Source organism: Erythranthe guttata, chromosome 12 (genome assembly GCF_056151865.1).
Source record: "Erythranthe guttata isolate IM_541 chromosome 12, IM_541, whole genome shotgun sequence".
Taxonomy (NCBI): Eukaryota; Viridiplantae; Streptophyta; class Magnoliopsida; order Lamiales; family Phrymaceae; genus Erythranthe; species Erythranthe guttata.
In genome coordinates, this window is record NC_142544.1 from 19,895,337 (window position 1) to 19,919,609 (window position 24,273).

Below are 24,273 nucleotides of genomic sequence, written 5' to 3' on the forward strand. Positions count from 1 at the left end.
GAGCTTTTTAAATGTTTAGTGAAATATTTGAAGAGCTTATTTCTGAAAATTACTCACCTTTTCAAGTATTCCTGAATCCTGAATACAGAAATGAATTCAGCCAAAAGAAACCTCATACATTTTCTCTCACGTGCCAGGAGAAACTCTACTTCGGTTGCAAATACAACAAATAAAACCGGGGACGTGATTTAGATTCACATATTTTTATGTAATTTCTCTTACAACAAACCTGTTTTTTCGACATCCACCAGAGTTTTACGGAATCGTCAACAATTTTTATGAATCTCATGGTGGACAATGTCGCATCAAACAAGCTACTATACGACACTACAAAATTCAGAAAAATACAACCAAAATACTTCCTCGGCATTGTAAGTTCTCATGGAGAACAAGAGACGGAAAAAGTACAGCTTTAATTCTTGACCGTTGTCATTCCCCCAATAACAAAGAATCATAAAATTATCGATAGATTGATCAAACTCCCAGCATCAAATAATCTCACCACTGGAGAAATAAATAGGCTAGGCAGCTATAATTCTTTCTGCCACCCACTGAGCCTTGTCCCAGGGTCATAGCTGGTAAAAAGCCGAAACTCGTTCCCAAGTTTGCTCGTGTGCTGAGGTCTAAAACCACATGGGTGTAAACCTAAAACTTCTGCAGCCAAATCCTTTTGCACCTCACCTGCAAGAATATTAACAGTAACAAATGTTAAGAGGCTTAGTAGTTCATATATATAAACGTTCCGAGAAGGTGGTATTTGAGGCTGTTTTATGCCTAACCCCGACATTTCTTTTCAGAAGCCATAGTCAATGGATGCATTATGACTTCTTACAAAAAAGTGATTATGGTCGAACTTAGAATATATTTATATAGATCCAAGACAATATCCTCATCAAATTAAAGGGATTCAGATTTCAGTCGGAGTCTACCTGTGAGTAATAATACGTAAGATTCTCCAGGTATAGAAAGAAATCTAATTGCTTCAGCAACTTTCTCCAAGCACTCCTTGCTCTGACAACAAAATCATCAGTTCAACATAACCGTTTACTTAATTCAAACATCGGAGCATTTCAACAATTTGACCTGAGAAGGTCATATATCCTTGTATCTCTCTTACTTCACATGCACTTTTTCGTGAACCCAATCAAACATGCTAATATTTGTCGAAAATTGAAAACTCAATCAATCCAAAGAACAATCTAAAATTTTCCCAACTCTCTTGTATAATTAGGCCTCAATGTAATACTGTATCCACTGATAGAACAAAATCGAGCTATCAAATCGTAATTAATTTGTGTGAAATATGATTAATTTACCAAGTAAGGAGGATCTGCAACTACGATTGGAAATGAATGCTTCAAAGACGATGGAAGGTCCTCCGGATGGTTGTAATCATAGAAAGTGAACTCGGTCCCATATTGCTCGAACCTTTTATCGTACTCGAGAAGCTGAGCTGGCACTTGCGGAGCACTTCTCTGAAATAGTCTCAACACAAGTAAAGTAAACAAACTTGAATTGCAGCTGAATCTAAATTCATACGATGTTATTAGATCCTAATTCACCAGAAAATGTACCGAATTAAAACTTAGAAAAATCAATATGGGAAGCAAATATCGAGAACTGTTGTTGTACGTGGTTCTTCAATTGTAGTACCTTCATAAACCCTAGAATTAGAAGTCCTCTCAAATAAACAACAAAAGCCCTAAAAAAACATAATCGAAAATACCTTGAGATAGGCATAAAGAGTAGGACAAGCAATGCACGAGACGCGAGGAGAAGCGAGCGTCTCGCAGAGAGTGGCGACCTCAGCAGCGATGGTTTCGGCTGTTTCGCGATCGTACCAGAACTGGCTGAGCCGCCAGTCTTCAGCCACCAGGGACACCTCCTCCGCGCCGTCCGCGGCGGCAACTTCCCGATTCTGTTCGGCAAGGAACTCTTTAAGCGCATCCAGCGCATGAGAGCTCAGTGCTGGAAGATCGTCCCCATCGTCTTCCTCCGTAACAACTACGGTTTCCTTCCGGTGAAGTTCGAGTTCTTCTCCGAGATTCCCTTCCGCCGACGTCATTTTCCGTGGAGGCGGGGATTGTTGTAAGAGGTCTACCCAGGTTTTTCCGCAGTGTTTTTGGTGTAAGAATTGTGATTTAAATTAGTCAGAAAATATATAAAAAGAAAGGGTAATAAACTAGTACAATGTAATTATCCGTGAAAAAAATAGTAAATAATAAATAATTAAAAATATAATAATAATAATAATAATACAAGCAGAAATGTATATTGAGCCAGAAATCCAACTAAAGAAAATGTGAATAGTTTGTATCTTACATTAAATACACATCAGCCAAATTAAAAAAAGAAAAGAAAAGGAGATAAATGAAATGAATACAAACAAGCACGCAAAGCCAAAATTCTCATGAATGCAAAAGCAAAAAAGAATAGTTGTTGATAGTTTCGTAGGAAGACAAATTCAATCCTTTGTTCATAATTTATACATAAAAAACTTCTCGGGTGGGGAGAGAGATCTCTAAGCACCGTTCTTGTTCTGCCACGGCTTAATTACACCGACGACGATAATTGCAACTATAATGAGAAGGATTATGATTGCGATGCACATCCATTTCCTCGAGTTCCTTTGCAAACTTTTCGCCTTTTGAAGAGCAGTATTCCCGGACTGCACATGGTCCACAGCCGATGACACCTGGCAAATTTACAACCGTTTGATCAAAATTCCACGTTTTCCTCCTGTAGGAGGCAAGGCAACAATATAGCTGTTGGTTAAGTTTACCTGTGACTCGATGTTATCGAGCATGTCTCCTTGAGCATCCACCAGTACCGCCATGTCCAGGAATATCTGCGGGGAGAAAATTAAATTTGCCCATTATTTTTAGTTCCAAAATATTTACTCCGGCGTATAGTTTTGAACTTGCACAGATAAGAAGAATTCGAAATTTCAAATGGTTGCAAAATATTTCGTACTATTTTATATCCTTGAAGAAAATTACTACTACTACTATACCTGTTGCAGATCTAAAAGCTTCTTCTCTAAATCTCTAACCGCATCGTGTCGTTCTTGAATTTCTGCCAGAGTGTCCATTACCTGCAAATAGAAATAATATGAGCGTCTAAAAAGTATCTGAAAACGACAATTAAAGTATTAAACACATCACAACCAAGTATTAAAGTATTTCACGATACCTGGCCTCGGCCTTGTTCTCGGATTGCTGTCTGAAAAATCTGCTCGCTGTCTCCGGTCTCTATTAAATTATCAATTGTCTGGGGACAAATCATTAAAGTAAATGAATAACAGATAAATACATTTTCATTTTATGGAAATTAAGAACCGAGACTGGCTTCACCTCTTCACTAGCTCGAGTGCCAGTCACTGAAAACCACATGAAACAGAAAATAAAATAAAAAATTAGTGGGCTGGAAATTAGCTGGTGCACAAACTAGTAAAAGATGTGTTTCCTAGATAAAGCATTAACACCTGTAAATACACGCCTCTCCACAACTTCACGATACTCTTGATGTATATTTTCTCTTAAAGTCTGCAAAGTACAATTTGAAAATTAGGAAAGAAATTGATATTTACAGCATGCCCAAGGTGACATGCAGTTAGTATACCTGAAATTCAGACATCCTGTCTTTGAACTTCTTCTTGAAAGACCTGCATTTAAACGTAACCAACGGGAGTATAAGAATGAAATGTCACTTGCAGCATGTCATCTAACAATCCTTTGATCTAAAACAGAACATTGCAGGCAAATTTCGAATTTTATCACTTTCTGAAACAAAGATTGCTTAACATCTGACAAAATTAACTACAAAAAAAAAAAAAAGCAACCTCACATCTAAAACAAAGCAACCAGTGATCATGCATCTATAACTATACTCGAAGTAGAAAAATGTTCAGAATGGCTAATCAGTTTATTCAAGTAAAAGTAACCCAGAAACAATAAAAGGGAGCGTAAATTACACTGTTGTCGACGTTCTTGTTCTGTCTACACCCGATCCTTTTCCACATCCTGGCTTTTGTCTATTGGCTAAATTCTAGACAAGAGAAGAAAAATAAAATATCACTAATAGAACATATTTAAAATGCCAAGCCTCAATAAGACGTGGGAAATATTTCACCTCTCTGTCAAGTTCCTCAAGTTTTGATTTAATAGAACGTGCAACTTTACCAACTTCATCGACATCCTTCTCCATTCGCTTCTTGATAGCTATGGAGGTTAAAACATGAAAATTAAGATTCAGATAACCAAAAACTGAAGTTAAACACTGATGATTACATATGACAAATAATTCCTTTAGTATCATACATGTTCAAGCAAACTTATGCTACAGCCTACCTTTCATTGCAGCAGCCTTGGTAACAGCCTTTGATTCCTCGTGAGCATCCTGGTTAGATGGCAAAATTATCAGAATGTTACATATCACACAAGGTTTCTCAGTTTAACAGACTACTACTTAAACTGACTACAAAGGAACTCACCACAGAATGGTCCATATGTATCATTTATCTATATTCTTAACCTACAGATACACAAATTTCACGAAGAAGAAAGGCATAAATATAAACCTGAAGTTTTCTCTGTAGGGTATTGAGTTTTTCATATTGTTTCTCAATCTCCTCAACCTGGCAAATACAAAATAAGAGGCAAATCAAAACCTTAATTTCAAAATGAAATAAGATAGGCACCGATTATTTAATATAAACTCAGTCTTTAGGCCATCGGATAGTGTTAATAGCCGATGTAATAACTCCTTTTCATGATCATCATGGATCATTATTATGTTAAGTTGCAGGCACCTGCTTGAAGAAATTCTCCAAGCCTAGATCTCCAGAAGTCATTTGTCTCTCCATTCCCATTTCAATATCACCATTTCTATCACCTTGATCCTTCACAAAGGAACCCTGTAAAAAATACAGAAGAAGAACGAAAAAAAAATCAGGCATAATTGTATAGAAGCATATTTTAGCATAAGCAACAAGTTGGGAAAGTATGCTTCTAACTCAATCCTTTTAAAACTTTACAGATGCTGGAACCAAAAATTTAGAGAATTTATTAAGCTAGATACTGTTTGAAAAGAGATGGATTTGTTTGAAACATTTGGTTTGAAGAGCAGTGTTCAAGGTCCTCAATCAAACTGTTGAAATTTGAGATAACTGCTCCGAGGAATGATTTCAATTGTGATCCACATTCACTGACGCACATGGCCAAAAAAGCATATTTCTAAGGATTTTTATTGCGTTGGTTTTTCGTCAATTACTACAGTAATAAACACAAAGTCCATGGATGCAAATCTCTAAAAGGAAAAGTGGTGTTTTTACTAGCTTAAAATGAGAATGAGATTGAGTATGACTTATTCACTTCGAAGTTAGGGTCAGGTAGCATTTCAAATTCATCAAATTTAAGATGATTTTATTTCCCCAACGACTAGTAAAAACAAAATTACACAGCCAATATATACAAGGTAGCAAGTTCAAAACCCAAATTTATTGTTTAAAAAAAGGTCCATTCAATGAAACTAGTATTGAAAAATCTAAACTGATTCCTTACACCAATCAAAGCTGCATCGGACATACTTTATCAAGCAATTGTGCAAAATACACGAAACTGACCTCATTCCGTATCAAACTTTGAAAAGCAAATCTTGTAAAACAAGGCGCAATCACGTTTCCAAACTTGAGGACAATTTTTCCCACCCTCATTCAAAATTAAAAAAACTCATACAACCACAAAACATAAAATTGAAAGCACAACGTTTTTTTACAGATCAATTTTTAACAAACAATCCCCACACCTATTCATTTCTTCAGGGAAAGACAACCGAAATTACAGCAAAAGGGCCAAAAAATGAGATAACTTATTAGCTTTTATCAGCAGCTAAAATCCGATGCTTTCACATTCAAAAATTAAAAAATTCCGAGATAACAATATTCAATTCAACCAATTTCTCGTCAGATCAATCGCAATCAAACCTATAAACAAAGCGACGAAAAAACTCACCGACAAAAGGTCATTCATCCTGGAGCAATTGGAAGCCTGAGGATTTCGAGAGACGAGAGAAGAATAGATTCAACCAAAGATCTCCTTCCCTGGAAAAGAACTCCCCTCTCTCTCTCTCTCTCTCTCTCTTTCTTCCTCTTTCCTTTTGTATTTCCTTTTTTTCTTATTTGGGATTTTTTTTTTTTTTTGTACCGTGTTGAATTAGAGAGAGAAAGAGACAGCGAGGAGAGAGAAAGAAACAGCTACTTTGTGTTGTGTGCGTCTTATTTTTCCGGTTGGAGAACAACGCAGACCTATGACTTGAAAGAGCGCGTGAGCAACAGCGCCTCTATTTAAACAATTTCAAACCCCTATTTATCTATTTATTTATTACTCCTATTACTTGGTGGAATTTTCTTTCATATAATTGCCAATTTGCCATAAGGCCCATAATGAATTTTAATTTAATTAAAACATAAAATTTATTTTTCAATATTTATTTTATCCCTGAAAAATATAAATTTAAAATATACGTGCATACATGTAACATATGTGTGGAATTAGTAAACAGTTTATGTAAAAAGAAAAGCATAAACTTTAAAAAGAGGGGTGGGGTGTTTCAATAAATAGAAATTAAATTAATTTAAATGAGCTAACAGCCTAAAACTATTTAAATATAAAAAAAATATTCAATATGTATAATACAATATCAGTTTCTTCACTTTATTGGATTCAAAATTAATATTGCGTATTAAACACATGAACAAAGTCGTGCTGAGAATTTATTTGCATCTAATATGTCTGCATTAAGTAATTTACCAAAGTGATTTAATTAATTGTACAGTTGATTACGGTCGCTAGTTTGTATCTATTCTAATTTCTAATTATAAAATTACTATTTTCATCATAAACAAAAAAAAAAAAAGGTTATTAAATAGATATTTGGATTTTCATTATTTCTGTCTCATGTTATCTTCAGTAATTAATTTTGACCAATGAGGAGTGAGGACATATTGGAGCCAATAGTAAAATAATAAAATAGTTTAAATGCAAAATATATAATAATAATTAAAAAATAATAGTTGGAACATGAACGTGGAACCCATTCATAGACTAACATTATTCAATGGTTAAACCTGAAAGGGAATGTTTGTGAGTGACTGGATGGTCTTATCTTGGGCTGGGCTTATTTATTTTTATTATTTTTGGTTTTTATCTTTATCTTTATCTTTTCTAGCCATTATTATATTTTTCATAATTAAAGCAAATTTGCTTCCCAGAATATTTGAAATATGTAGTTTGATTTATATTTCAAAAACACACATATGTATATATATAATTACATATATATACAACATAGGGCATAACTATATACAACTCCATTAATCCATTTTATAAACAAAAGAGAATATGCAGCCTTAATGCATATGTACACAAAGATTACACAACCATATAAACAAAGAGATCAGACATCTCATAATCAGATTTAATTTCTACCTATTCACATTAATTAAGCCTTAACGGGTTCCGTGGTAAGCCCGTACCCGAACGGAAACAACGGGTCATAATGCGGGTCGCCAAAGTTCATCGGCAGTTGATCGACATTCTTGAACCACGTAATAGGAAGTTTCCCCGTAAATCCATAGTCACCAAACAGCACATCGGCAACACCCTGCCCTTCTGATCCAGGCAACCAAGCCGCGACGACCGCATCCATACCCGCAAGATACGGTTCGATCACGACGGGTCGGCCCGTTACAAGAACCACCACGCATTTCACCGACGAGCACACGTTCTTGATGATACTGTAACCCGGGTCGGGTAGGGTCAGGTTAAGGTTGTCCCCGTACGTTTCCGAGTAAGGCACCTCACCCACCACAACGACCGCGTACTCGAACTTGCCGGACTTCACGAACTCCGCATCCGGCTCCTGCCTGAACGAGACTTCAGTTTCCGGGTCGACTGTGTTCCTCACGGCAGACAAGATGGTGGTGCCAGCTGTTGTGTTGCCGCTCTTTCCGTGCCATTCGATCGTCCAACCGCCACACTGGTTGCCGATGTCGTCGGCGTGGGTCCCAGCGACGAGAATCTTCGATGCTTTCTTGGGAAGTGGGAGCAATGGCTTGTCACCAGCTTTACCATTTTTAAGAAGCACGAGTGATTTTCTTACAGCTTCTCTTGCCACTTCTCTGTTTTCCTGTAAGATTTTTAATGATGTTTTGTTAAGAGACGTACTTATATTATACTATATAAATAGCTGATTAATCATTATTAGTATTATTATTAATTAATTAATTACCTGACTGCCTAAGTGCTTGGCCATGCTGTAATCAGCCATTGGATTTTCAAATAGACCCATTGTGAATTTAACTCTCAGAATCCTCTTGACAGCATCGTCAATTCGGCTCATCGAAACGAAGTTATTATTCACCAAGTATGTTAGTCCATCAATGAACTCTGTGTAGTTGTAAGGAACCATCACCTGCATTAATTAATATTGTATTAACTAAATTAACTACACATCATCGTATCGAAATGTGAAAAAGACGTAATCACATAAAACCAAACCACATCAATTCCAGCATTAATCGAAGCTTCAATCGAGTATGTGTAGTTTGCATGAGGCGGGGTGGTCATTTTGTCAATCGCCTGCCAATCCGTGATCACGAATCCCTGTTTTAAGTATTAATTAATCCGTATCAGTCAATTTTTAGATATTAAAATATCATTAAAGTTAAGAGGGTAATTAAAATAGAAATTTTACTCTGAAGCCCTGTGCTTTCTTGAGAAATCCAGTGATTAAATCGCGATTAGCGTGCATTTTAACTCCGTTCCAGCTCGAGTAAGAAGCCATGACCGTTGATACACCCTTGATGACCGAATCATAATAGGCTGGCATATGAATACCGAGCAATTCATGCCAGGTGGCGACTGTGTTGTTCTCGTTTATGCCTTTCACCGTTCCACCATCACCAACGTAATGTTTAGCACATGCCATCACCTTATCTCTAAAACACAATGCAAGCATGTAATTACTTGTAATTAATTAGACTACGAAATTGGAATGTATATTTATATACAATATAAGAAAACTTACGGGCCTCCAACATACGGAACACCCTTCGGAAAACCAGCAGGTACATCGCCTTGTAATCCAGGAATAATCTCGGTCATCGATCGAACTATCTTTGGATCTTCGCTATAGCTTTCGTAACACCTTCCCCATCTTGGATCTCTGCATACCTATTAATGCAAAAAACAAATTTTCTTACAAAAATTAAAAAAAGGGAAAAAGTATATTCCATCCAGTGATTAATAAATCGTAATTAATTACCGCAATGACAGGTGCAAAAGCATACTGAATGCCGGTAGCCCTGACTTCGAGTGCAGTTGCAGCTCCGATTCTCTTCACCAGTTCAGGATCTCTGTTAAAAAGGGAGTTACATTCATTCGTCGAATTTATTAAATCGAATTTCGTTAATAAATAAACAAGAAATGCATGAATAATGACTTGCCTTGTAGCACCAAGGCCAACATTGTGGGGGAAAATTGTAGCCTTATAAACATTATTGTTACCATGAACTGCATCGATTCCGTAAATCATCGGTATACCGAGTCGCTGCATCAATGCATTCTTTTGGAAATGATTCACCATATCAATCCATGTTTCGGCCGATGCGTGTACAGCAGGAACACTCCCTCCACCACTCAATATACTGCCTGCATTATACATATACATACACATATATATACATTTTGAAATTACAGAAATGAAATTGAAAAAAATAAAATTAATTGAAGAATACCAATGGAGTATTTCTGGAGGACGTGATCGGCAGCAACGGTGCGTTCGATTTGGGTCATTTGGCCGATTTTCTCCTCTAAGGTCATCCTTTTCATAAGGTCTCTGATTCTCTTATTTATCGGCTGTTTTGGATCTTTGTATTTCATGTATTCTTCTGCATTTGCTATGGCTGTACAGTAGCACAATGCTACAATTCCACCTATCAACAATAATATTGTACCTCTCGCCATTTTTCTCTGCAACATTGACCTCAAACTGCCAACCAAAAACAAAAAAACAAATCACAAAATTGCAAAAAATTAGTTTTGGAAAAATACAGTTACGCCATTGTATTGTTCTTACCTCGTGATTCGTGCGCTGAATCAGAAAGAAAAAAAAGGAAGAAAAAAATTGCAGTAATTCGACTCTCTAGCAACTCCTATCCGGCCGGATATTTACACCTATTGGGGAGACTCACTAGAGAGACAAAATAGAGAGAGAGAGACACACACACCAGAAGGTGTTCCTTTATTTCTAGATGCTGGGAATGAAATGGTGTAAAAGTGCTGGTATTTATAGTTGGATTTTTTTTTTAATAAAATTAATAATTTTCTTATTTTAGAATTTATTTTTTATTTGTGGATAAACTAATTAAGTAATAACACTCCCACTACACCATTAATTTTCGAAAATTTATAGCCTACTTACGCGGCGAAAAGCATGCTATTCATTCCATTCCATTACTGGAGTGGGGAATGTGGATTTTCTTTTTCTAATTTACATTTTCTTTTTTTTCTTTTTTATTTAATATTAATTCTAATATACACGTGTAAAACATTTCTGAGAAGCTCCAATTCAGACAAGAGAAAATTATTTCAAATAAAACTCCATATTATAATTTATAAATCAAGAGAAATAAGTGTTTTTTTTTTCACACACAGCTCATAAAATCACAACAAAAAATCACACTACATTCTTACATCGAATATCTAGTTTCCCTTAACAGGGTTTGTTGTAAGTCCGTACCCAAACGGGTACAAAGGATCGTAAACTCGATCTCCAACGTTCATCGGAAGTTGATCAACGGTCTTGAACCACGTATGAGGCAGCTTCCCACTGAACCCATAATCACCAAACAGAACATCAGCAACACCTTGCCCTTCAGAACCAGGTAGCCAAGCAGCAACAAGTGCATCAATCTGATCAACCAATGGCTGAATGACAACTGGACGACCCGTAACTAGAACAACAACGCATTTCACCGAGCCACAAACGTTTTTAATAATAGTGGGTGCCGGCTCAGCTAGTGTCAGGTTAAGGCTGTCTCCCATTGTCTCCGAATAAGGCAGTTCTCCGACAACAACTATCGCGTACGAGAAGTTGTTCTGCTTTACATATCCGGAATCTGGATTCTGGCTAAAGACCACCTCTGTTTTCGGGTCAACTGTGTTTCTTACGGCGGTCAAGATTGTGGTGCCAGCCGTAGTATTCCCGCTCTTTCCTTGCCATTCGATTGTCCAGCCGCCACATTGGTTGCCAATGTCATCGGCGTGGGTCCCGGCAACTAGAATCTTCGGTGCTGTTTTAGAGAGTGGTAACAATGGCTTGTCTGCAGATTTTCCGTTTTTTAGCAGCACAAGTGATTTCCTTACTGCTTCCCTTGCAAGCTCTCTGTGTTCCTGTTAAAATCGAATTTTTAGGCCTCGTTTGGGAATTGATTATTTTTTTGTTTTGGGATTTGTGATTATGCAATATTGTACACTTACTTGAGTACCGAGGTACTTGGCCATGCTGTAATCAGCTAAGGGGTTTTCAAATACACCCATTGTGAATTTAACTCTTAAAATCCTCCTCACAGCATCGTTGATTCGGGTCATGGGAACAAAATTATTTTTCACTAAGAAGGTCAGACCGTCGATGAATTCTGTATAATTGTACGGGACCATAACCTGCAATTAAGTGGTAATTTTATTTGAGTTTTGGAAAAGAGAAAAAAAATTCATTCAAGCAATTATATATATGTATATATAGAAATTAGTTATATCCCAACCATGTCAATTCCAGCATTAACTGCAGCTAAAATTGAGTATGTATAATTCGCGTGAGGTGGAGAAGTGATTCTGTCGATTCCCTGCCAATCCGAGATGACAAAACCCTGAAGAATTCAATAACAAAGAAAACGAGAAAAAAAAAACTTGTGTTAGTTTACAGATAATGTTTATTTTCGTGAGCATGAATATTAAAGTGAGAGTCTTAAAAGGGAAATTAAATTACTCTGAAACGCTGTGTTTTTTTGAGAAAACCAGTGATGAGATCACGATTAGCATGCATCTTTTTCCCGTTAAAGCTCGAGTACGAGATCATGATTGTTGATACACCCTTGATGATCGAATCATAATAAGCCGGCATATGAATGCTAAGCAATTCATGCATGCTTGCTACTGTGTTATTCTCGTTTATTCCATGTGTTGTTCCGCCATCACCAACATAGTGTTTGGCACTAACAATAACCTTGTGCCTGAATAGACAAACACAAAAAAACAAAAACACCCAAATTAATGATTTCACTTGTGTATACATCCCTTCGGTATGGCTGGTAAAAAACGTAAATTACCTAATGAATTTTAACTTATGTCGATTGAAAAAAAATAAAACACGGACGGATTCTTTGACAATAACATCGAACTCAAGAGATGTTTGGTTCCTTAATTTGGATTTATCTGCTCTTCTGTTTTGTCACTGTCTTCACAGTTTAGGTGGAATTATGGTCCATGCCACCAGTAATTAACCATTGACAAAATGACGAAAAGTTACTCTCTCATAGTAACCTCCACAAAGGAATTCTATTAAGAATTGTTCGTTGCGTATTAAACCAAACTACTGTTTCGTCAAAAATATCAACGTTTGACTAACTTGTGGACGCTTAAAGTGATGGAGAATTTGCTGATATACTTTTCATGATGCACGAATTTGATTGTGACTAGCATATGCAGAACAAGCCATAAATCGAAAAATTTAGTTGACTGATTTCGACCAGACAATTTTCAATAGAAAAATTCGAAAAAAGAAAAAGTGAAGATTGAGAAACTTACTGCCCGCCAAGATAGGGAACACCCTTTCGAGAATTAGCAGGTACATCTCCTTGTAATCCAGAGATAATCTCCGTCATTGATCGAACTACCATTGGATCTTCACTGTAGCTTTCGTAGCACCTTCCCCATCTTGGATCTCTACATACCTGTTAATGCAAATAAAAAAAATCTGGTCAAAAACATTGTATTGTATTTTTCTTCGATTAGCAAGTTACGTTTATCGGATCATTCTGCTTACCGCAATGCACGGTGCAAAGGCATAATTAATTCCTGTAGCTCTGACTTCAAGAGCAGTTGCAGCTCCTATTTTCTTGACCAATTGAGGGTCTCTGTTTCAAACGAAAAACTTTTCCTAGTAAGCAAACAATCAGTGCATCTAACGGGCAAAATGAAACAAATAACTCCAATAAAAAAATACTTGCCTAGTAGCTCCTAAACCAATGTTATGAGGAAAAATTGTAGCCTTATAGACATTATTATTTCCATGAACTGCATCAATCCCATATATCGTAGGTATACCAAGACGAGTCGATAAAGAGCCCTTTTGGAAATCGTTCACCATATCGATCCACTTCTCGGGAGATGCCTGAGGGGCCGGTACACTGCCTCCACCACTCAACACACTGCCTGTGCTTTCAAAACAAAAGGCGTTAGGCAACAAGGTAAATGTGTAATTAATTTTTTTTTTTTGAAAAAATTCATTGTAGGAATTAATCATCGATACGCACCTATGAAATACTTCTTCACCACTTCAGCCGACGCTACGGATCGTTCAATTTGAGTCATTTGGCCTATCTTCTCCTCCAATGTCATCTTGCCCATTAAATCCTTAATTCTCTTGTTTAATGGCTGTTTTGGATCTTTGTAAATCGTATAATCAGCATCAGCTATACAGAATAAATATAGAACCCCAAACAGGAACAGAGGAGCTTTCCCCATTTTTTTGGCTGCAAAACGAAACCTGAAAAAATCGAAGCCCCAATTTCAACGATGTGAATTAATCATTTATAATCAGATACATACAGCTCCCTTCATTCGATTCGATTTCAATTTGGCATTGAAATCACACGAAAACAGAGGATTTGAGTTCAGTCATGTTGACATGAACAGATGAACTGAACCACTCATGCAAGCATAAAAATAACAACATAACTTCAATTTTGAAGAATCTCTGTGATTAATAAAAAAAATTAAAAGGAAAGTAAACAACAACTTTTTTTTCACAACGATGGAAAAAATGGATCAAATTTTGAGATAAAAAATCAAATTAATGAAACAACAGCATCCAGTTATGGAATTCAGTGCATTATCATATGCGGCGATGCTGCTGTAAACGGGAAACAACTTACAGTTATCAGCACAGATCAACACCTCAGCCCACTACTGTTTCTGCTTCTAGAGAGAGAGAGAGAGAGAGAGAGAGAGAGAGAGAGAGATGAAAAGGTTCTGCTGGAGAGAAATTAAATGGGATGGGATAGAGGCGGAATTTATAGAGAAGTTTTTCTTCATTTTTTTGGAAATTGAATAATAGTACGTCTTTTATGGCAATAAATAATAAATAAATAATAAATTATGGATAAGTACGTAGACTGTCCGTAATACAGTCAATTAGTCCACCTACATAGTATTAAAGATTATTTAGGGCTAAACTTAAATTTGAATAAATTATTGGGGCAATTCAAAATTAGCTGTATCTATAGTCTATGTATAATATACACACATCTTTACAATTCAATTTTTGTATGATTATGTTGGTGACTGTAAGTAAACTTTGAGATAATTGATTATTTTTACAATTGTTTTATTATTATGAAAAAAAAATGACTTTAAACGGCTAATTTATAAGTTATCGTATTTGCAAACAAACTTTAATTTTAAACACGTATTTTCAGATCAAATTGCAAATATTCATTTTAATAGATAGATATATAAATACAAACAACAAGTAAATCCATAGATATAATCGTTCATGTGACTAATTTTATGTTAAAAAAAATGCGATCGTTCGTGTAAATAATAACACTTCAATTTTTATACCTTGGAAGCGATTTTACCGTGGAGATGAAAGTTGTCAGTTTATCAAAAGTGATTGAGAAGTCGGAAATATATAGTGGATTGTTGCATTATAATAGCACTAATGTTTTCTTCATGGATTTTCAATGGTTGCAATAATTTATAATATTTATCATAAATCCTCACCTAATTAATGGAGTTTTTCCAATTTCCTTGTCAAAATTCGTATAATTCATAATTTGGTCAAAATTAACTTAATTTCAATATCGAATGAATTGTTGCATTTTGACATGAAATGATTTATGGATTTTTCTGAATAATTTTAACAATTTTGTTTAATATTTAGTTAGTTTAATAATTTTCCAGATGAATCAAATATTGGTTTAATCGTTAATTGTCCATATAAAACAAAAGTAGATAAATATTGTAAGAGAATGAAAGTCCAAGGACTGTTATATAATTTGATGATTTTCATATTATTATTATGTAATGATTACGTTACCTGAAAAAGTAGTATAGCAATAGGAACGTTCAATATTGCGTTACAGAAATGGATTTTAAAATTTGAATATTATATTCTATATGCCAACGTCTATAGAATATATTGAATTTTGCGTACGATGTCTTTTAAAGATTGTACCGTTAGCTATTGGTCAACTCATGTTTTTCTTTTATCTTTCAACTTTTATTATGTTCATAAATACTTTTATTAATTAATTAATACACTTCATAAATACATTAATCATAGTATCACACTATCACTACACAAATGATTTCCCTTGTGTATGTATCCGTTTCATTTTAATTATTAATTAATTAATACTATGCTTTCACTCACCAAGTTACAATTACAGCCCTTGTTAAAAAAGGGCAAATTGCAGATCACCCCCTAAAAATGTCTATTTTTTGCACTTTATCCCCTCATAATTTTAAAAAGTGAATGTCCCCCTTTAAAATGTTATTCTTGTTGCACATTGCCCCGATAGCAAAATTTCGATGGATTATTCATCGGCATTTGAGTATTTTTGTACACATTGCCCCTTTATATGTTATTTTTGTTGCACATTATCCATTAAAAACATTATCTTTTTGCAAATTGTCCCTTTAAAATATTATTTTTGTTGCACAATGCCAACCAAAAATTGGCTTCTTGGACAAAGTGCAACCAAAATAATATTTTGAAGGGGGATTATCCAATTTTTAAATTTTTAGGAGGGAAAGTGCGAAAATGAGAAATTTGTAGGGGGTAAAGTTCGTTTCGTCCCAAAAAAATGTTCAATTCAACAAAATTAAATTTGGGAGAGACATGACTTAATTAGGTATAAGTAATTACTAATAATTGGTGGCCAACCCGGATTAGGAAAACAATTTTAAGATGATGAATATGAGTAGTGATTTATTCTAATCACACAGTAACAGCTAATCTTAATAATCCTGTGCTAATCCCACCTGGTTATATTAGGGTTGAAAACCTAGCAAATTTGCACACACACACAAGAAGAAATTAAAATGTTCTAAAAACAGGGGATTAAATATCATAAATCCTTAAAAAAAAAAAAGACCCAAAAATAGGAAAAAAATAATGACATTTTACAAACAGATGCATATGCTACAAATGTAATCATATATGTATATTATATATATGGTTTAATTTCTAGGTTAGGGTTATGCGATGATCAATTCTCAAATAATATATATTCACCTGTTTCTCTGTACGTCGACAATCCAGAAATTAAAAGTACCTGGACAATAAGTTATGGAAGTATAATGCTGGACTTAGTTTTCTTGTTTCATGGTATATATATATATATATATATATATTTGGGGTAATAGAAATGAAGGGGTGAGGAATGAAGCCTGGTCCGAGATCATTAGTAGTTAATTTGCATTAATTTTACATGCATGGAATTAAGAAACTAATGGATCTTGGAACAGCCTCCATTCCAAACACCTCCTTTTCTTTCTCTCTCTATCTCTAGATCTCTCTCTCTAGATATGATGATTGAGCAATCAAATTAGGTAAAGTGTAAAGAAGCAGTAGTAGTAGTAGAACACAGGTAGGTATTTAAAGAGTAGCTGCAGCACATCGAACAAAAGACATGTAGTAGTGGGATATCTGAGTGTTGAAGGAAAGAATAAATTAAACAGAGCTTTTTCATGTAGAGAAGAAGAAGCACATGATGGACAGGTCATTTTATGCCATTAAATAATCAAAAGCTGGTAATAAGTTTTTGGAGTCTTCATCTCTGTCTTATTCTTAATCTACTTTATTATATCGGCTTTTTTCGATACAACCACATATATATATCTCTGCACTGAAAATTACGCGACCAAGATACGGAATCTCCTGTCTTCCCTTTCTTTTATTTCACCTCCTATTATATATATATATATATATTTACGTACACGAAGAAAAGTGAAGGAATATATATACATTGGGTTAATTACATGCTCCTCCAACATTTTTCTTGTTTCTATCTTGCTGTCCTAATCACACACACACACACACACACACACACACACACACACACACACACACACACACACACACACACACACACACACAGTGCCATTAACATATATACCTAATGGATCTTTCTAGAAGGCTTGTCTAGTAAGGGTTTTTTTTAGCCTTTTAGTGTTTTATTCTTTTATTGGGCTTTATTAGGGTAGACCTATCAGCTATAATATTTTCTTGGCAAATGATATAAACGAAATTGATATCGAACCTATTGTCTCGTAGATTATAGATTTTGCAATGTAATTAAATTATATATATGTATCTATAATCTATTCTCTTCATTGAGCATGTATGCATTGGGTGGTCATATAACATGATAAGTAGCAACGTCTATGGCAGAAGTAAACTCAATGGACATAGTAATTAGCACGTAATTAGCACACAATTAATCGTAACTAGTCCTTAATCAGATATTCCGAAGGTTATGTGAATAATTTATTAGTGCTTTTTTTTTTCTTGAACACAAACAGGGGAATGTCGTTTGCCCTAACATTAGGGTGTCGATTCTCGACCCGTATATGAGAAAATTCAACGTATTAATTGTGATTAAGGTGGTTTAGTTACAAAAATAATTGTCAATTTGTTATGCACAAAAGGTAAGAAATACCAAAATCCACATGCTAAGCAACACTAACCCCATACAAACAGAAAGAATGTGATTCTCTTGAACAAAGAGGAAAACCAAAAGTAACCCGTTACGACATTCTACAATCTATTATGTATCTATTGATTATATTATATATATATGCTAAGATATATAAATGAACAACTCAAGTTAAACATTTATCAATAATTCCAACAACAGAAGAGATCAAAAAACAACATCAACAAAGAAACCTACTATGGAGGGAAAAAAAGCTGACCAGTACGAGGAATTCGAACCGCTGTGCAAATGGCAACGCAACGAAGATCGCGAAATTCTCGAAATCCATCTCCAAGGTATTATTCATTTCTCTGTTCAGAACAAATACAGTTTAAATACAGAATTTATAATAATCGACAAAGATAATATTTTTAATCAATAAAATATGATTTTTTTTTTGTTTTTCTTGTATAAGAATTCAAAAAAGAACAGCTGAAAGTGCAAATCAGCAATTATGGAGTTCTGAAAATTTCTGGAGAACGCCCATTGGAAGCATCAAAGAGGACCAAATTCTACAAAGAAATCCCACTCCCAAGCTATAAATACGATACCAATGCGATCAATGCCAAATTTCTTAATGGCTGCCTCTACATCACTATCCCCAAATTGAAAAACTTTGCCCCAGAAAAACCTGAATCGTCTAAAATTGACCAAACCCTAAAACCAGAGTCCGCCAGTAATCAATCCGCCGGCGATGTACCACCATGTTCCGAGGAGCGAGGAAATGCGGCTTCGACGGAGTGTGAGATGCGATTTCGGGAACGGCGGCCGTCGGGGTTGAGGCTGGCTAAGGTGGCGGTGAGCCTGGCGGCGACGGCGGCCGCCGTGGCGGTGCTCGTTGCTTATGTTGTGTATATGTATAAGTCCACCGTGGACGAGTTTGATGACTCAATATGTTGACTGATTCCCTTGCTTTGAAATATTGAATATTGATGATCGATTTAATTAAGCAAAATGATGTACATTATATTCTACGTTGTAAATTTCCATTATTATCATATTTCACACAATACTAATAAATATATATGTAAATTATATTTTATTTAGCAAAAAAAAAAAATAAAAAAAAATAATAATAATAATAAATGCAAACCATCCGCAATATAAAGGTGCAATTTTTTCCCAGAAGGGATAAAGATTCAATTTTTAAAATTTAGACTGATTCTTGAAAATTGTATATTGTGATTGAGCTAGTAAGGAAGAAAGAATAATTTACCTCGACAATAACGTTTCAGTTCTGGGTGACAGAATCGACTGTGTGTGTGTGTGTGTGTGTGTGTGTGTGTGAGAGAGAGAGAGAGAGAGAGAGAGAGAGAGCACCGCTCAATGCCGCCTAAATCCGCCTCGACCACTCGGCCCCAGCGCCGGTCTGATCAAACAGCTGGTCGGAGACCCATTCCGGGACCTAATTCAGCTGCCCCCAGTAATTCCCGTCCTCCTTCCTCTACAAGCGCCTTGACGACCGGCGTCATTCGACCGCCGTCCGCCGCCATTTCCACCTCCAACGAAGCCTTTCAAGAAACCAGATCCTTAATTACATCTAATACCGAAAAAGCCCTTCAAGAACCCCTCCATGCCAAAACTCCTGCTTCCCGACCTCCTCAACCCCGAAATTCTGGAAAAACCCTAGCTTCTAATTCTGGATTTTCAAAGTCTGATATGGGTAGCTTTGGTGGCATCAAAAAGAAAGAATCGGGAAAATCATTTGATCCCGTACAACCTGATAAAATTATTAGCGTACAAGCTGTAACTAATGGAGATGGAAAGGAAAATGCCGTTGGTTCATCTTCTCTACCACCGCACGTGCTGGATGATGGTTCTGTTAAACCCGTGGAGCCCGAGAGTGTGGCGAGCGGAGCGGCACTCCCCAGAAAAGGGAAGAGGACAGTGGTGAGAAAGACAGTTAGAATTGTGAAGAAGATTGTAAAGAGGAGAGTGCCTAAGAAGAGGGTTTTGATGGATGGTTCGGAAAATCAAGAATTGGTGGCGAAAGAAGAAAACCGTGTGGATTCGAGTGAGGTAACACAGAATTCAAATCTTGCAAATGATGTTATTGAAAAATCTAATTTAGTGGATGACGTAATCGATACAAATCGTTCCGCTGATGAGGGAAAGGAATTGTTGGCCGGAGTGGATGATGTAGCAAAAAAATTGCATCTTTCGACTGATGTTATTGAAAAATCTAATGTTGTGGAAGGGGTGAACGAGGAAAGTAGCATTATTGATGAGGCCATGCAAAAGTCGGAACGTGTTAATAATGCAAGTATTTCGGAACCATTTATTGGCGAAGATGTTAACGGTACACGTGGCATTTATTGCATGGAGACAGAACCATCAAAACTCGATTTCGGTGCACGTGTTCCCGAACAAGTGGTGCTAGCTAATGATCAAAGGGAATGTATGAATAGTAACGATGTTATAACTGAAGTCGATAGTAATGACTTGAATGTTTGTGTTCATGATCCAGTGGAACTTGAAAATGTTAACTCTGCAACTAGACCTAACATGGAGATTAACGAGATGACGAACACTGCGACAGAGCATCATTTAAGTGATTCTTTTACGGAAAACGAGAACTTGGATATTGTCAATAAAGTGGATGTGGGTCCCGTGGGAGAAAAAAGTGTAGTTTCTGACGGGGAAAAATCTGAAAGTATTAGGTTGAATGAGGGTTTATTATTAAGCGGGGAAATGGAGGCACTGGAGCGAAAGAAGAGGCGGAAAACGGAGATATTTGTTGGTGGATTGGATAACGATGCAAAAGAGAGTGACGTTAGGAAAGGGTTTGAAGAAGCTGGTGGAATTGCAGAAGTAAGATTGGTGATGGATGGAAAGTCGGGGAAGAACAGAGGATATGCCTTTGTGCGATTCGCTACAGCTGCTGATGCCAAAAACGCGCTGGCAAAATGTTCTAAAGTTGAGGTAATTCTCTATTCTTGTTCTTGTAATTCGTAAGATAACATTTTATTGAACAGATCTACGGTGATAATACAGACTGAGATGAAGTTTGTGAAATAATGGCAAAAGAATTGTAAAAATGTACTCGCTCCATTTCTGTTTAAGTGACCTTTTTGCAAGAAAAAAAATCATATTAAGTGTCATTCTACAATTTTAATGAAGAATAAGTTTGTTTTGTCCAACTTTATCCTAACACTTATGACTTATTAATGAAGTGAGAGAAAAAAGATAAAAAGTCGCAGAGGGGTAATTTTGTCAAATAAAGACTTCCTCCATAAATTCAACGTTCGTTAGTTTCCTTAATTGGGGTGCATCTACATTAAACATCACATGAATCCATATTGCGTACCTTGCATGGAAAGATTCCTTTCACCATGTAACGACTTACTGATGTTTCTTATGTTATCCATTTCTGTAATTCAACCTTAGATATGTGGGAAGGTGTGTAATGCAGCACCGGTTGGCGGCAACGATACAATATTTCTCGGCAACATTGACAGAAACTGGAAGAGTGAAGACGTGAGCATTTTTATTATTATGCTCCGATCCTGCCGAAAAAGTCCTTCAAGAAAGTGATATAACTAGAGGGTTTTCTTTCTGCAGGTGGTAAAATTGTTAGAGAAAGCCGGCATCAAGAGAATCGATAAAGTTACTGTTAAGGATGATCCGAAGAATACAGGAAAGAATCGAGGGTTCGCCTTTCTTGAGCTCGAAACCTGCAAAGATGCTCAAACTGCATACATGAAACTCCAAAAGAAGGATGTTTTCGGAAACGTGATGGTTAGAGTTGCATGGGCGCAACCTTTATCCGAGCCAGCCGATGAAGAAATTTTAAAGGTGCCGCCTTTTCAATTTCTTACGTGATCAAAGAGCACTATTTCTAATACCTGATTTACGGTAGAGCTAATTTGGTCGTTTTCAGGTCAAATCCGTTTATGCAGAATATCTACCGTATTCATGGGACGGAGAGAAAGTGAAAGAATATTTCGGAAGATTTGGAGATATCGTAAATGTTGTCCTTGCAAAAGATCTTCATTACTCTAGGAGAAAAGATTTTGCTTTTATTAACTATACAACCCGGGATGCTGCTCTTGCATGCATCGAGGCTGTCAGCAGAGAGAGATTGGAGGATGGCTGCTCCAAGGTAGACTATTTAAATTCTTGAAAGTCGACTATTTTCTTCAGGAATTAATCTCGGTATTAAATTTTTATTTAGGTTAAGATAGCTGTCTCTCTCGCAAGACCAGTTCAGGGGACGAACGCGAAACATACCTCTCATCTACCTGTTAAGCAACTCTCCTATTCAGCGCAAAAGGCAGAAAGTGAGTATTAGCATTTTTTGTTTTCTTAGATGCTTCGACAGAGAATTATGCGGTGTCTAAATTTAAATATCTGGTCCCCTAATTTTTTTGGGTTTTGTAGCCTCTGTAAACCCGCACGAGCCTAGAAACAAGGGGACGCTTGGTAGCAGTAGTTATGGTCAGATGAAAGTTGATAATAGGGCTTCTACGAACGATGAACTTGTACATTTATTGAGGCAGCAATCATCAACTAAGCGTACCCCTCCGCCGCATTCCAGGTGGCCACATGCATCAACTGAGAATATCGTTCCGTATCCCCGAACAGGTATCTAATAGTTTCTTTTTGTTCACTCAGTAATAAATCTTTTACTCGTAATTTTCGAGGTTTTTAGTCTGGATTTATGCTGTGATTAAAATCAAAGAAGTCGTATTTTACATCCAATTTGCTGAATTTATCTGCTTTTACGTTCAGTCGATTCGTAGTCCATATATGATAACATAAATCCAATTATTAGTTCCTTAATACCATTAGTGAAGAAACGTCTGATTCTCTTACTGTGTTGATGGACAGGTGTTGACGCTCCGGACTATCGTTTTCCGTCACCTGGGAGCGGCAAGCGGCCGTTTTCATTAGTGGTAAGTAATTGAAGCTTTTTTTGCGTAACAGTGTTCTTCATCCATTTCTCGTCCCCTTCCGCCACATTATAGTATAATTCTGGTTTTACACAGGCACACGATCCAATGTATGCGGTACCCCAAGGGTTACCGAGAATGCGTATGGAAAGTTCTTATCCGAATTCAGGCCCAAGGTTTGCAATTCTTTTAAGCTACTGAAAATGTTCATACTCGATGCCCACTTATGAATAGCGATAACTGATTTTTCTTTAATCCTTCCAGTTCCTCGTTTCACGGTGTCGGTGCATTATCTTTCCCCTATCATCAGCATCAGCATCATCATCATCATCAGCAGCCAGGGCCTGGCCCCACCTCAGGTAAGCCGTAAGCGTCTCTTCTTTTTTACTACTTTGCCATTTGCTGGCTCGCTAAACTAATACCGTGTCTTATCTCTCTCAGAGTCAGTCAATGGGAGGAGAACATATACTAGTCATTATGAGGTACAGTAATCGATGAACCAACCACGCTTCATGTCTTTTTACGCTCTTTTATTACCGTTTCCATTTTCTTTTTGTGGGGTTTCCTTTTCGTCCATGCATAACGAAACAAATTATTTTCCATCTATTTTCTGTGCAGACAAGGGAACAAGCTCCTTACTATGGAGACTACAATAGATACCCTAGATGTAAGTTCTGCTGCTTCCAGAAACTTGTATTTTTTTTCTTCAAGCTCTTCTATTATCTACTAATGTTGGTTTTTTATATGATCTTGATTATTGTTTCTATTATCTTGAATTCGTACAGATTGATGAACCGACCTGTACAGTGGTGTGCTATAACTGGAGCTGAGTTAATTGTTTCTGCTCGGCCTAAAACCTGGAAACTCACATTAGTTGTATGTTGTACATTGTATCGGAAAGTGGTTACATATAGGAACCGTTTTACCTTTATATATGCGATGTTGATGTATCGATAAATTATAGGATTACAAATGTGACTTTGTATTATATTAACTAATAAAATTTATAGAATGTTTGGTAAAAGGTACCCATCAAAATTGTCACATGAATATGAATTGTTGAGATGTGTTGCATTGCATATCGCCATATCCCACCTACCGGGCATGAATACGATGGGTCGGGGATGAACGAACCATTAATAAATACCACCGGTGCCAAACTTTAGTACAAGGCACTAATGTAATGAAGTAAACGTGACACTAAATTAGTATATCTTCTAACAATAAAGTTAACTTGGCCATAGTGTAATTGACAATTGACTAGTTGGAAAGCTAATAAATAATGCATTCATTCATCTTAGTATAAATATCGTTATTTCTAATTTTCTCTATTCATCA

At 36.2% G+C, this 24,273-nt stretch overlaps 6 protein-coding genes and 1 long non-coding RNA gene across 7 annotated transcripts; 2 read left to right on the forward strand and 5 right to left on the reverse strand.

The window, feature by feature from the left end:
• Positions 1–168: 168 nt before the first annotated feature.
• Positions 169–2,171, reverse strand: LOC105956837 (nucleic acid binding / methyltransferase). The gene is made up of 4 exons (XM_012980746.2): positions 1,727–2,171; positions 1,317–1,475; positions 930–1,011; positions 169–681 (listed from the first exon to the last, which is right to left on the reverse strand). Exons 1-4 carry the CDS (start codon positions 2,063–2,065, stop codon positions 530–532), a joined length of 732 nt encoding a protein of 243 aa, XP_012836200.1. The 5' UTR covers positions 2,066–2,171; the 3' UTR covers positions 169–529.
• Positions 2,172–2,274: 103 nt separating this feature from the next.
• LOC105956836 (syntaxin-132) lies at positions 2,275–6,325 on the reverse strand. The gene is made up of 13 exons (XM_012980745.2): positions 6,012–6,325; positions 4,811–4,915; positions 4,580–4,636; positions 4,350–4,398; positions 4,132–4,220; positions 3,974–4,047; positions 3,622–3,664; positions 3,485–3,545; positions 3,354–3,379; positions 3,193–3,270; positions 3,014–3,094; positions 2,783–2,848; positions 2,275–2,695 (listed from the first exon to the last, which is right to left on the reverse strand). Exons 1-13 carry the CDS (start codon positions 6,027–6,029, stop codon positions 2,522–2,524), a joined length of 921 nt encoding a protein of 306 aa, XP_012836199.1. The 5' UTR covers positions 6,030–6,325; the 3' UTR covers positions 2,275–2,521.
• Positions 6,326–7,274: 949 nt separating this feature from the next.
• Positions 7,275–10,418, reverse strand: LOC148766702 (uncharacterized). The gene is made up of 9 exons (XM_088826287.1): positions 10,138–10,418; positions 9,797–10,050; positions 9,506–9,710; positions 9,325–9,415; positions 9,088–9,233; positions 8,755–8,998; positions 8,559–8,663; positions 8,290–8,472; positions 7,275–8,187 (listed from the first exon to the last, which is right to left on the reverse strand). Exons 2-9 carry the CDS (start codon positions 10,038–10,040, stop codon positions 7,501–7,503), a joined length of 1,905 nt encoding a protein of 634 aa, XP_088682413.1. The 5' UTR covers positions 10,041–10,050; positions 10,138–10,418; the 3' UTR covers positions 7,275–7,500.
• A 226-nt stretch (positions 10,419–10,644) lies between these two features.
• On the reverse strand, positions 10,645–14,400 carry LOC105956838 (uncharacterized). Its single transcript, XM_012980747.2, has 9 exons — positions 14,216–14,400; positions 13,595–13,827; positions 13,289–13,493; positions 13,105–13,195; positions 12,867–13,012; positions 12,049–12,292; positions 11,825–11,929; positions 11,541–11,723; positions 10,645–11,453 (listed from the first exon to the last, which is right to left on the reverse strand). The coding sequence occupies exons 2-9, from the start codon at positions 13,803–13,805 to the stop codon at positions 10,764–10,766; spliced, it is 1,875 nt and encodes a 624-aa protein (XP_012836201.2). The 5' UTR covers positions 13,806–13,827; positions 14,216–14,400; the 3' UTR covers positions 10,645–10,763.
• Positions 14,401–18,043: 3,643 nt separating this feature from the next.
• LOC105956573 (uncharacterized) lies at positions 18,044–18,735 on the reverse strand. Its single transcript, XR_001172688.2, has 2 exons — positions 18,595–18,735; positions 18,044–18,354 (listed from the first exon to the last, which is right to left on the reverse strand). It is a non-coding gene; the product is annotated as an uncharacterized LOC105956573 (long non-coding RNA).
• LOC105956572 (uncharacterized) lies at positions 18,206–19,063 on the forward strand. Its single transcript, XM_012980425.2, has 2 exons — positions 18,206–18,339; positions 18,459–19,063. Exons 1-2 carry the CDS (start codon positions 18,243–18,245, stop codon positions 18,941–18,943), a joined length of 582 nt encoding a protein of 193 aa, XP_012835879.2. The 5' UTR covers positions 18,206–18,242; the 3' UTR covers positions 18,944–19,063.
• A 60-nt stretch (positions 19,064–19,123) lies between these two features.
• On the forward strand, positions 19,124–23,959 carry LOC105956840 (uncharacterized). The gene is made up of 12 exons (XM_012980748.2): positions 19,124–20,965; positions 21,431–21,520; positions 21,605–21,838; positions 21,924–22,145; positions 22,218–22,323; positions 22,424–22,627; positions 22,874–22,938; positions 23,032–23,111; positions 23,200–23,294; positions 23,377–23,417; positions 23,554–23,602; positions 23,721–23,959. The coding sequence occupies exons 1-12, from the start codon at positions 19,370–19,372 to the stop codon at positions 23,723–23,725; spliced, it is 2,787 nt and encodes a 928-aa protein (XP_012836202.2). The 5' UTR covers positions 19,124–19,369; the 3' UTR covers positions 23,726–23,959.
• Positions 23,960–24,273: the final 314 nt, after the last annotated feature.

Bases quoted from the DNA above. Each gene is read 5' to 3' on its own strand.
- LOC105956836 (XM_012980745.2), bottom strand. The intron at 4,637-4,810 runs GTGCCTGCAACT...TGTATTTGCCAG, and splicing joins TGGAGAATTTCTTCAAGCAG to GTTGAGGAGATTGAGAAACA. The intron at 3,380-3,484 runs GTGTTAATGCTT...TGTGGTTTTCAG, and splicing joins GGAGAGGCGTGTATTTACAG to TGACTGGCACTCGAGCTAGT.
- LOC105956838 (XM_012980747.2), bottom strand. From the start codon at position 13,805: ATGGGGAAAGCTCCTCTGTTCCTGTTTGGGGTTCTATATTTATTCTGT. The intron at 12,293-12,866 runs GTAAGTTTCTCA...TTGTCTATTCAG, and splicing joins GTTCCCTATCTTGGCGGGCA to GCACAAGGTTATTGTTAGTG. The intron at 11,454-11,540 runs GTAAGTGTACAA...CGATTTTAACAG, and splicing joins CCAAGTACCTCGGTACTCAA to GAACACAGAGAGCTTGCAAG.
- LOC148766702 (XM_088826287.1), bottom strand. From the start codon at position 10,040: ATGTTGCAGAGAAAAATGGCGAGAGGTACAATATTATTGTTGATAGGT. The intron at 8,999-9,087 runs GTAAGTTTTCTT...ATTGTGTTTTAG, and splicing joins GTTCCGTATGTTGGAGGCCC to AGATAAGGTGATGGCATGTG. The intron at 8,664-8,754 runs GTAAAATTTCTA...TACTTAAAACAG, and splicing joins AGAAAGCACAGGGCTTCAGA to GGATTCGTGATCACGGATTG.
- LOC105956572 (XM_012980425.2), top strand. From the start codon at position 18,243: ATGGAGGGAAAAAAAGCTGACCAGTACGAGGAATTCGAACCGCTGTGC. The intron at 18,340-18,458 runs GTATTATTCATT...TTCTTGTATAAG, and splicing joins TCTCGAAATCCATCTCCAAG to AATTCAAAAAAGAACAGCTG.
- LOC105956837 (XM_012980746.2), bottom strand. From the start codon at position 2,065: ATGACGTCGGCGGAAGGGAATCTCGGAGAAGAACTCGAACTTCACCGG. The intron at 1,012-1,316 runs GTAAATTAATCA...TTTTGTTGTCAG, and splicing joins TTGCAGATCCTCCTTACTTG to AGCAAGGAGTGCTTGGAGAA. The intron at 682-929 runs GTAGACTCCGAC...ATATTCTTGCAG, and splicing joins TTACGTATTATTACTCACAG to GTGAGGTGCAAAAGGATTTG.
- LOC105956840 (XM_012980748.2), top strand. From the start codon at position 19,370: ATGCCGCCTAAATCCGCCTCGACCACTCGGCCCCAGCGCCGGTCTGAT. The intron at 22,324-22,423 runs GTGAGTATTAGC...TGGGTTTTGTAG, and splicing joins TTCAGCGCAAAAGGCAGAAA to CCTCTGTAAACCCGCACGAG. The intron at 23,295-23,376 runs GTAAGCCGTAAG...TATCTCTCTCAG, and splicing joins AGGGCCTGGCCCCACCTCAG to AGTCAGTCAATGGGAGGAGA.